The sequence below is a fragment of the Eleutherodactylus coqui genome, chromosome 1 (genome assembly GCF_035609145.1).
Source record: "Eleutherodactylus coqui strain aEleCoq1 chromosome 1, aEleCoq1.hap1, whole genome shotgun sequence".
Taxonomy (NCBI): domain Eukaryota; kingdom Metazoa; phylum Chordata; class Amphibia; order Anura; family Eleutherodactylidae; genus Eleutherodactylus; species Eleutherodactylus coqui.
Window position 1 is genome coordinate 481808697 of NC_089837.1, and position 12080 is coordinate 481820776.

General features: G+C 44.7%; 1 protein-coding gene across 1 annotated transcript in view; it reads left to right on the forward strand.

Moving 5' to 3' along the window:
- Positions 1-12080, forward strand: part of KMT2D (lysine methyltransferase 2D) — a 129502-nt gene that overhangs the window by 20287 nt on the left and 97135 nt on the right. Inside the window, 2 exon segments of the mRNA XM_066585665.1 lie at positions 11135-11221; positions 11772-11886. Coding sequence (XP_066441762.1) covers positions 11173-11221; positions 11772-11886 — 164 coding nt within the window. The 5' untranslated portion in view covers positions 11135-11172.

A 12080-nucleotide genomic window follows, 5' to 3' on the forward strand; every position in this document is an offset into this window, starting at 1 on the left:
CCGAGGGACGCAACGCCCAGTTGAGCGATACAGCCCCCCCATTCTATTGACCAGTGAGGGTCTCAGCCAGGGCTATGCACTTGGAGTCAGACTCCAATTTTGTCTGAATGTTTCGACACAGACTCCGGCTTTAAATAAAAAAAAATGATGTATGTATATTAGTCTCCCTTTATGTATAGGCTATAAATATGGTATAAAAAAATACCATTATGTTAAAAATACGCCCGTGTAAGTGAACCCCGGCCAAACGAAGCAGGAGAACCTAACGCCCTGAGGACTTCTTTACACTGGCCATCGCCATATCGTGGCAAAATCGCAATTCTGCATTTTCACTCACTCTTGCATCGCTCCACAAAATGTTATCGCAAGCGTGAAGGCGCCTAACGCTGATGTGAGCGAGCCCCTTATCTAGTGAGGTCCAGGCTGTATCTGTATGGTCTTACACGCCGAGGCTAGAAGACTTCCGGCGCGCTCGTCCGACCATGCCGGTGAAATCGCTCTGTGACCCATCTATATACCCGCCGGAATAAATATTCAGATTAATGGAAAAAACTCGTTTGTGAATGCGTTGCTTTGCGCTGATGCCGACTTATATCATTGTAGCTGCAGTATTGCCAGTCACTATTGGAAACGGTCAACAGGCTTGTGTCACACAGTCTCCGAGCTCAGCGCCTCTAATGAAGGGGCTTGCCGAGCCGTTGAGCCAGGATCTGAGGCCTGTAGAGCAGCGGACAGCAAGGGCTCATTCACATCTGTCTTCAGTCACAGGTCCATGATTGGAACAGACATACAAATTAAAACTGAAATGCGCCCCTTGGAGGCTCCTTGTGTGTAGTGACCTCCTCTTCTGCTTGGGTAGACCACTAGACGCCTCTACGACGCAGGGAAGAGATGTCGCCCCGTTACCAGAATCTGCTGTTTTTCCCATGGAATCCACCGGCTGTCCGCAGCAAAATGGAGCACACCGCTTTTTAAAAAAATTTGTTTTAATTAAAATTTTTATTTTTTTTATCCGTGAGCAGAAACCGCAATTGGTTCCCACTCATTGATATGAAGAATCGTTTTAACATAGCATGCTATGGAGGGTTATTGCTGTGGAATCCCAAGCAGAACGCCCACTCCAGATTCCGCAGCCCAAATCCGCCTGTGGACATTGGGCCTTAATTACATATGACGACTAAAGACTTGTAATGCAGGACATGGTAGGTCCTCAGCCGTGAAAGAGCTAACGAGGCAGCCTCCTCTTAACGCCACATTTCCTTATAGATTACTGGAATGGTTTTTCTAGGAATCGCTCGTCTGTTTATTTGGTGGTTTCTTTAAGCCGTTCCTGAAACTTGATGTACGTGTACGTCTTTGTCAGGAAGGAGTTCCTGCAGATTGTCAAACCTTTCCAGCAAGGTGTTTCACGGGCGAAGGAAATGACAGTTGGGAACCATTAAAGTTAGGGATGCTATTACTCTTATTTCCCATTGCAAACAATGATATAGGGCTAAAGCATATTATTGGGGGAAAAAAGGACTTTTTTTCATTTTCACGACCCCAAGTCTAATAAAATCTATGAAACACCGTGGGGTCAAAATACTCATTACACTGTTAAACTATTGGAGAGGCGGAGTTCCAAAATGAGGCGTTTTGGGTAGCGGTTTTGTCTTCCAACCTGAAATGGTGCCTGAAAAACCAAAGGAAGGCCCCAAAATCTATAGGTGCTTCATTTGAGCCCTGTATTCATTACGTTGCGCTCTGGGTCCGCATGTGGAAAAATATACTATTTGTCCCGCTGTTAAATCCTGCTGGGTTGCAGAATAAAAGAAACTTAAAGGGGTTGTCCCGAGGCAGCAAGTGGGTCTGTACACTTCTGCATGGCCATAATAATGCACTTTGTAATGTACATTGTGCATTAATTATGAGCCATGCAGAAGTTATAAAAAGTTTTATACTTACCTGTTCCGTTGCTGGCGTCCTCGTCTCCATGGTGCCGACTAATTTTCGCCCTCCGATGGCCAAATTAGCCGCGCTTGCGCAGTCCGGGTCTTCTGCAGTCTTCTATGGGGCTCCGTGTAGCTCCGTGTAGCTCCGCCCCGTCACGTGCCGATTCCAGCCAATCAGGAGGCTGGAATCGGCAGTGGACCGCACAGAAGAGCTGCGGTCCACGGAGGAAGAGGCCATCTTCAGCGGTGAGTAGAGAAGTCACCGGAGCGCGGGGATTCAGGTAAGCGCTCCGGTGAGCTTTCTTTACCTCCCTGCATCGGGGTTGTCTCGCGCCGAACGGGGGGGGGGGTTGAAAAAAAAAAAAACCCGTTTCGGCGCGGGACAACCCCTTTAACATTGAAGAAAAATCTGCAAAAAAAAAAAAAAATTATAGAACTTTCAAACTTCACCTCCACTTTTTTGTCTTCCTTAACCCTTTCCAATCCAATTTGTATCCTGGTTTTCCTAGGGGGGCTTACTCTTTTTCTGCTGTTATACAACGGCGCTATCTGCTGGCTAAAGCCAGTACTGCATGAGCTGACACGTTGGATAGGCTCCAACAGCAGAGAGGCTGGCAATATACAGTAAGAGAACCCCCGACGGGCGTCTTCCAACATCAGAGCTGTACAGCCTTAAATTATGTCTTTAGACGTCAGACAGTGGATTGGAAAGAGTTAATTCCCAAAAATACAATCTATGCAAGACCATAATGAAATCTGGCAATTGGTGTTACCTGGGGAAGCAATCTCAACAATATGCCGATACATAAAAAAAGGGGTCACTTCTGTATGGAGAAGACTGCAGCACAAAGTCTAGGTTCCTTTTCTAGACCTCATGTTGATGATCATGTGATACTGAGCGATCAAACTTGGGCAAATTCAAATTGTGTTCTTCATAAAGTTCCTGCAAATAATTGAAATTGGAGAACCTATCAAACTAATGAATGTTGACTTTTTTTTTTACTTGCACGCAGTCGAATCTGTCCATAAATATGCCCGGGTCTGTGTGGATCATTTTTCACAATTCGCTATAGTGGTCCCTACAGTTGACCAGAAACTACAGCACCATATATGTGGGCTATATGGATGCCCTCTGTGGATGCTTGCCAACCAAGGTCCAAATTTTGAGTTACTTAATCCAAGAGTTTTATGTCTATTCCATAGGATTTGGAAATGTCCAATTTCCCCTTATCGTCCTCAAGGGAACAGAGTTTGTGAAAGGATTAATCAGACCTTGTTGAATATCATGGCGGTTGGCCTGGCCACATACAAAATGTAGTGTGGGTTTATAATAATCTCCACAGTGCCACAGGGTACGCTCCTCATCAGTTATTGGTTGGGCGGTCCTCCTGATTACCATTGTCACTACTTCTAGAACAACCCAAAAATAGTGACCAGTACACTCCATCAGAGTGGGTTCAAGAATATCGAGCAAGACTTATAATGGGCTACCAGTCTTGTAAAATGGCAAGGATGTGTCGAAAAGGAAATCGCCCTATTATCAAACACCACTCTCCTACTAGGTGAACGAGTTCTTATGTGAAATAGGAGGGCCTAAAGAGCTAGTAAATTGGAGCCAGGATGGGAAAAGAACCCATACCTTAACGTACGTCAACTGGATCGGACATTGCCTGCATATGAAGTCCGACCAGAGATTGATGGACTGAAGCCTAAGTTACACAAATTGTTGAGGCCCTGCATCCTACCCTTCGAAATATCTGAAAAAGTTGATATTGAAGAATTTCTATTTGACCTACCTGAACCATTCGGAGGTGAAAACTGGTGGGTTGTATTGGGAGCGGATTCAGCAGTGACCCCTGTAGGATCAAGAGAGACTGGAGATGGTCCCTAGAAGGTGTCTACACCAAGGTCTCTCCAGTGGAATGGAGGATAACCTATCCTGGCTGTGTGAGTTGAGGGTCAGGGAATAGGGTGTGGCTTCTGACAGAGTCCTGATTGGTTCCTTATGCTGGGGCATGGGGGAAGGGCTAACACGTTGACTTTGACAGCTCTCTCTGCCAAGCTACCAACTGTCACTTTGAGGTTGTGTCATCTCTCTCTAAAGGTCCGTTTACATGTAGCCGAAATGCTGCAGAATTTCTATAACTGCAAATTCCACAGCATTTCCGCAGCCATAACAGCAGGGTCAAAATCCGCATCACCGGACCAGCAGTATGGCGCTCCCTAGAGGTCACCGGGTGCAGTGCTGCGCTAACAGCGCAAATTCTTCGCGGGTGAGGGGATTGCTGAATCCTCTGAAATCTACTGCAGATACGCAACTGATTTTGAGTTGCAATCGACACCACTGGTGCAGATATTGACTCGTTTTTGATGCTGCAAAGAAGCTGTAATTAGAAGCGTATAATAATAATATAATACTAATTAGAATAATATTGGCAGAAGCCGTATCGCCTCATTCACATGAGTGTATTTCGTTTTGGTCTGTGAAATATGCTGAGTTTTCACAAACCAGAACTGTGCATATTCGTTGCGTTTTTCACACACTCAAAAGAACCCCCAACCCCAATGATTGTGTGTAAATATGCAGTGAATTAATGATCCCATTGACTTTAAAGGGGTTGTCCCGCGAAAGCAAGTGGGTCTATACACTTCTGTATGGCCATATTAATGCACTTTGTAATGTACATCGTGCATTAATTATGAGCCATACAGAAGTTATTCACTTACCTGCTCCGTTGCTAGCGTCCTCGTCTCCATGGTGCCGTCTAATTTTCAGCGTCTAATCGCCGGATTAGACGCGCTTGCGCAGTCCGGTCTTCTTCTTTTCTGAATGGGGCCGCTCGTGCCGGAGAGCGGCTCCTTGTAGCTCCGCCCCGTCACGTGCCGATTCCAGCCAATCAGGAGGCTGGAATCGGCAATGGACCGCACAGAAGACCTGCGGTCCACCGAGGGAGAAGATCCCGGCGGCCATCTTCACAAGGTAAGTAAGAAGTCACCGGAGCGCGGGGATTCGGGTAAGTACTACCCGTTTTCTTTTTTAACCCCTGCATTGGGTTTGTCTCGCGCCGAACGGGGGGGGGGGGGGGCTATTGAAAAAAAAAACAACCCGTTTCGGCGCGGGACAGCCCCTTTAATGGACTATTCCAGTCCGCACGCAAATACAGCTGTGTGAATGAGGCCTAGGGGAAAAGAACGTTGTGTTTTTGAAAGAGAAGCAGATCTTTAGTACTGTGCAAACTAGGTATTCATGCAGTTTTGAACACTTTGAAGGGTGTAGTTTTTTGTTTAAATGGCGTGATTTTATGGAGAGTCTCTTTGGAACTGAATTGGTCCCTTTTAGAGAGAAAAAAAAAATTTTTTTTGTAAATTTTGTTTTCAAATTTTGAAAATTGTGAGACAACCCCTTCCCCCAATAACTTATTTTTTTTCTCCCATGAATGCAGCTTTGTGAGGTCGGTTTTTGTTTTTTTTTGTTTTTTTTTGTGAGGTGACCTGTAATGGTTATTGATACGATTTTGGGGTACATATGACTTCTTGATCACTTTTTATTCTTGGAGATGGGGTGATTAAAGAAGCACAATTCTGGCTTTGATTTTTTTTTTCTTTCTAATCTTTCTTTAGTTTAATTCTAAATAGTGCTCTTATTTTTTATTCTTAAGTTCTGTTCCCTTAGGGGACTTGAACTTGTGGTTTACTTCATTGCTTTTTACTGTATGCTGCAATACTGTAGTATTGCGTAATGCTGTATTTTGACAGGCAATCATTCAAGGCAGCACTGGGGGCCTTTAGAAGTTGATTACAGCACAGTAGGGGGTGGTTAACAGCTATTGTAGGCAGTTGTCAGCTCTCAGACAGCCAACACCCGCTGTGTATGGAGCAGGCTTGACTCCTGAGCTCCATAGAATGCCACCTTATATGAGCCATGCATGTCAGGAAGGGGTTTCAAATTTTGAAATTGCTTTTTTTTAAAAAAATTTGCAAACTTCATATTTGGAAATCTATATATTTGGACTTCTACATACAGTGATACCAGATACAGGTGTGTTTTTTTTTTTTTTAAGGAAAAGTGGAAACCTTTTTACTTTTTATAAAGTTTTTTTTTTTTTCTTGGCCCCCATAGGGGGCTTGAACTTGTGATAATTTGATTGCTTGTACTATATACTACAATACTTCAGTATTGCAGTGTATAGTAATTTCTGATGTTGCCTTTCAAGCCTTGCTCAGGCATGACTTCTATACGTGGCAGCCCTAGGAGCCTTCAGTAGGATCCGGACTGCCATGTTAGCCTATCAACAACAATGGGCCACCGATGGGGTGCAGGAAAGGGCCCCCTCCTCCTGACTATTCAGCCTTGCAGTTTGACCATGCTTTTGACCATGGCATCTAAACAGTTAACTGGAACCAACTCTGATTGCGGCAGATACCGGCAGCTGTCAGAAACCACTGATGGCCATCAGCTATGGAGCGGACTCTGATGCCCGCTCTATTGACACTTCAGAACCGCAGGACGTTTCTAGTCGTTCGGTCCTGAAGTGATTAATATTGGAAGGCTGCAGTGTAGCCTAATTACTGCCGGGTTCTGAGAGCAAAGCTAACATGCAGGCCTACAGAGTGTTCAGTTTCACTTCTCCCCACTAGATGTGCAAACAGGAAGTGTAACTAAGAAGCCTTTGTGTTCTCTGCCCACGTGGCTCCGGCAGCAGCATGGTTGGGAAGGCAACTCTGTTCTACTTGATGCCGATTCTGGTTGCAAGTTGTGAAATGTGACACAGAATAACACATGAAAACCTGGATATAGTTCACTTTGAAAAGATTTCCTTTGTGTAATTTAGGAAAATATATATAGTGAAATTCCTGTTCTCCAAGTAGATGCAGCTCTTAAAGGGGTTGTCCGGCTGAAAAGTGTTGATGGCCTATCCTGAGGATAAGTTATCGATAGTAGATTGACAGGGAAGTGTTGCCCAGGCCCTTACCGATCAGTTGTTTGCTGGACCATTGCACTTGTGTGCTGAACTGAACGGGAACTTGGCCTGCAATACCAAGCCTGGCCACTACAGTAAGAACAGAGCTGTCTGTTTCCTGCAGAAATCAGCTCAGTGAACAAGCATGCCAAACAGCTAATTGCCTGGGATCCCCTGCCAATCTAGTATGGAGGACTTCTCCTGAGATGGCCCATCCATAGTTGACAACCGGACACCCCTTTATGTGCTGTACGCTGTCATGGTGGCGGGTTATCAGAAATGAAAGTCATAAGTAAGCATACGCATATTTATTGCGAGATGTTATCAGAGCCTCGGGAAATGCTCACACGGCGAGAGTGATATCTGATCAAGTTTCTTGCAGTTTTAAACCCACAATTTTCAGTGTTAGTGCAATGTGTTTTGTGATTAAGGGAGATGGAACAATACCTCTGCAGCGCCACCTATTCAAGTCACTGTTGGACTCTTTATACAAGCCTTGTAACAATGACTGGAAATTGAAAGCCAAGCCAGAATCCATACACAGACGGCTCTTTATTGGGGGTGTTTGCCCCTTATTAGTGTACAGTAGGTTTCTGGCTTGGCTAGCGAGAGGCCAGTGATGTGGGTCAGGAATGCTATCTTTTCTCCTTATGGAGAGCACCTAGAAGGTGAGTGAGGAGACTTATAAGGCCATTCATGCTGCTCTGGGGAATCAAATAAGGGAGATGGAACAATAGCTCTGCAGCGCCATCTACTGGAAGGCAGCTTTCTGCAAGGCAATGTTAGACTCTTTATACAAGCCTTGTAATAATGACTGGAAATTGAAAGTTAAGTCAGAATTAGAGATGAGCGAACGTACTCGGATAGGCACTACTCGTCCGAGTAATGTGCCTTATCCGAGTACCTCCCCGCTTGTGCTGAAAGGTTCGGGAGCTGCCGCTGCTGACAGGTGAGTCGCAGCGGGGAGCAGGGGAGAGCGGGCGGGAGAGAAGGAGAGAGAGATATCCCCTCCGTTCCTCCCCGCTCTCCCCTGCAGCTCCCCGCTCCGTGCCGGCACCCGAACCTTTCAGCACGAGCGGGGAGGTACTCGGATAAAGCACATTACTCGGATGAGTAGTGCCTATCCGAGTACGTTCGCTCATCTCTAGTCAGAATCCATTTGTATTTTGTGAGAAAGCGGCATGTGATTTGCACAAATGAACATTCTATGTGTTTTTTGTTTTTGTTTTGTGGTTTTTTTCAATACGAAAAATGTAAAAAAAAAAAATGTATTCCGTTCCCCCCCCCCATAGCAAATAATGGCTGACTTTTCTGCAATATCGTAGAAAAATTGGACCGGCTGCAGTGTTTCCGTCTTGCTGCATCACTGCGAGAGTAAACTCGCACATGTAAATAGACCCATGTAAAATAAAGGGTTCTATGTCCGTGGGTCTTGCAACGCACAGAAGAATCGCCCATGGCCTTAGTATTAACTTATCCCATGAAACGGGTTCCATAAGCATTTGTCGGATTATTTGGGGATTTCCTTTGTGTATTAACCCTTCCCCCTCTTACTGCAGCTCCATATTTGATTGGCTTTGCCTGCATAGAAAGCAAATGCAATATCTTTGCGCTGATTATGTACAAATTTATATTTTTTTTAAAATTGTATTTAGATTTTACTTTACTATATTAAGATAATTATGACTAATTTTGTCCATCTTAAAGGGAATGTATCTCCTCTCTGGCGATGTACGCTCAAACCAGCTGCTGAATGCACTGAGCGGACTACTTAGTTGGGCGCGTAGGATGGGAGGACTACTTGGCGCGTAGGATGGGAGGACTACTTGGCGCGTAGGATGGGAGGACTACTTGGCGCGTAGGATGGGAGGACTACTTGGCGCGTAGGATGGGAGGACTACTTGGCGTGTGACTAAGTGGTCCGCTCCATGCATTTAGCAGTAGAGGGTTTGAGCAGTCACCGCTGCAGGGAAGGTATCTATAAAATGTACATCCCCGCACTCAGCAGGTCGGCCACTTTGAGCCCAAACGTTTAGCTTACAGGACTCGCAGAAGCTGATGAGTTTCTCTTTAGAGCCGGAGTAATATGATTCAATGTAGTTGGTTCAATGTCGATGCATTCATAATTGCATCCGCTGGAGCTTGAGTGCTCTGCACTCCACATGATTTACTCACTGGCGTCACGGGTGACTGTGCGAGTAACCCAAGAGTATAATGAGGAGTACAGCTTATATATAGGTGCTAACCTCAATTGTAATCTTGTTGATGATGTAAAAAAGTGACCTCTACAAACCGTAAATGCCAGGAAGTACAGAACTAAATTTTATTTATTTTTTTTAAATACACATTTTGGAAAATGAAAATGAAGTTGCCTAAAAATGTTTTTTAACATAAAAACTTGATATTCACAATAGGTCATTTTCAGATGACACATTCCCTTTTGACTCCTTAGGGGCTGTCTCACAAGAGCGTGGATCACTGATTATGAGAAAAACTAATTAAATTTTTTTTCTGTACTACTTTTAAATAGTGAAATATCTCAATTTTTTTTATTTTTTTTTTGTCGCCATCTTCTGACAGACATAACTTTATTTCTATTGATAAGGTGGGTTGTGTGAGGGTGTGGTTTTGCAGGGTTACCTGTGGTCTGTGTTGGTACCATGTTGGAGTATGTATGACTTTATGATTATATATATATATATATATATATATATATATATATATATATATATATATATATATATATATATATATATATATATATATATATATATATATATATATATATATATAATTAATTCCTGGAGACAGGGTGACCAAAAGAGCGCAATTCTATTTTAGTTTTCTTTTTTTCTTTTTTACTACCCCATAGGGGGCTTGAACTTGCGAACGTTTGATCACTTGTACAATAATCTATGATACTTCAGCATTACAATATGTTTCTGCCAGCATTCTATTAGGACAGCCCCATCCTAATAGGTGGAAATACATGGCAGCCCTAGGGACGGTCTCTGCTAGCAGCCTGTCCATCTCCAAAGTCTGCCCCCTCTCACCTCCTGAGACCTCGGTGGTGGTTTTGTAATCCCTGGTATGAAGAACAAACTGCTAATAGTACATGGCAGAGTGCTGCAGTGGAAGATTGGTACAGGATACCTTTTACACGGGGAGATGATCCCCAGGATATTGCTGGAAACGGCGAAATTGGGCGATAATCGCCCCGTGTACAAGCCGCCAAGAAATAGCTCACTTGTCGGAGTTTCTTGGGTTTTAGCAGAAGTGAAAACCAAATGCCTGTCGGATTGTGTGAACTGCGGCCAATCAATCTTTGAGCGACTGCCATTTACTATGAATGGAAGCGGGAGACTGCAGCAATCCCTATGGAGACTGCAGCAATCCCTGTAAAGCACAGGAGCGATTTGTCTCTGGTACGGCTGTTGGGTGACCATCCACCTGACAGTCATACCATATAGAGGGACCCTAAGGGGTTGTCTGAGTTCTACCATTTCCGGACAACCCGACCCCCATGCGCTAGAATAAAAAAACTGTCATAGACTCGCCTCTGCCCCGCTCCCTCTGTGTCCCACGACGGTGCTTGGTCTACCGCTCCAGTTCCTGTTGACAGCTGTAGTTTCGCCCAATTTATGGGACGCCACGGGTTGCAGCCAATAACGGATCAGCAATCAATCAAAGTTTTCTTGGGTGGCTTTTTTTTTTTTTTTGCAATATATGAATGAGTTCTAATTTACCCCACTTGCATTAAAGGGGGTTTTCAAGATATAATTTTCTTTAGAATCGAGTCGCCCAGGTGTCCAAATAATCGGCTCATACTCTCTGTTCCCTGCTCGTCCCCCTGCCGCTAAAGTGATCAATGGCTGAGCTGTGTCATTGGCTGCAGCAGCCTGTTAACGGGATGTCACATGCTGCAGCAGCCTGTTAACGGGATGTCACATGCTGCAGCAGTCTGTAAACAAATGTGACCAAGGAGACCCGCAGCGGGGGACAAGTATGAGCCAGTTTATTATCTTTATACCTCGGCCACCTCACTTGAAAGTTTGATCTCGAAAAGCTAATGAAAAGTGTAAAAGCCTATTGGATTAGTATTCGGTCGCAGAATCCGCAACTAATGTCTTATCCAATAATGAGGTTTCGTTTCTATCCTTTTTTTAAGTGGTATAGTGTTTGTGTAGTCAGGTTGTCAAAAAGAGAAATATAATGTAACAGTTGTTTCCTATTCTTCTGCAGGTCGCCCTTAAAGGGATAGTCAGAGTTTTTGGCCAGGGATGGATGATCAGAAACCATCCAGCGAGGACAAAGAATCTGAAGCGTCAGGTAACTTCAATGTAGCAGTGATTACTATAAATGTTGTGGTGATGCCCGTAGGCCGCCTGCAGACGGCCGGGTCGGATCCCGCTGCTGGAATTCTCGCAACGGGATGCGGACACTTGCCCCTGCAGAGACCTGCGGCTCTCCCGCTCCCGGCGTCTTCTCTCTGCCCTGTATGTCGCCTGCCGCCCAGCCAGCACATACGCAGGGTAAAGCTGGCCCGTCACTAGTGACGTTTCTGTGCGGGCCTCTGCGAGACCCGCACAGAAATAGAACATGCCGTGATTTGTTTTCATGGTGACAAATCGCGGCTGTGTGCATAGGATCGCATTATCTAATGCAGCGGGCATGGGCGGAAATTCTGCGGGAAATCCCACGCAGTGCATGAGTCTTTAGGAAGAGTAATTTGGTTTGAGTCTCCAAGTCGTCTGGCAGACGCTATTTGTTGGAATGATTTAAGCTGGTTGCTACCAATTTATGTAAAAAAATAAAATAAATTGTTAATATCTGGAGGTTGTGCATTCTGTATACAAATAATGTAATTTATTCCACTTAGCTGATGAAAATGCCTCTGATGTGGCCTGTGAAGCGGAAGCAGATGAGCCCAACAATCCATCGCCAACTGCGTGTTTTGTAGGGGATGGCAATGTCCCAGACTCACCATGTAGTAGGTACGTTGTGTGCTTAAAGGGCACTAACTTTTCAGGCAACTACTGCTGATCTACTACTGAGTTTCCCTGAAAATAAGACACTGCTTTATATTTATTTTTGCCGCAAAAGAGGCACAGTGCCTTTATACTCATCTGGCCCACGGCGTCTGAGTCCCTTGCATTGGTCTCTGGCAGGCTGTAGTGCAATCCACAGT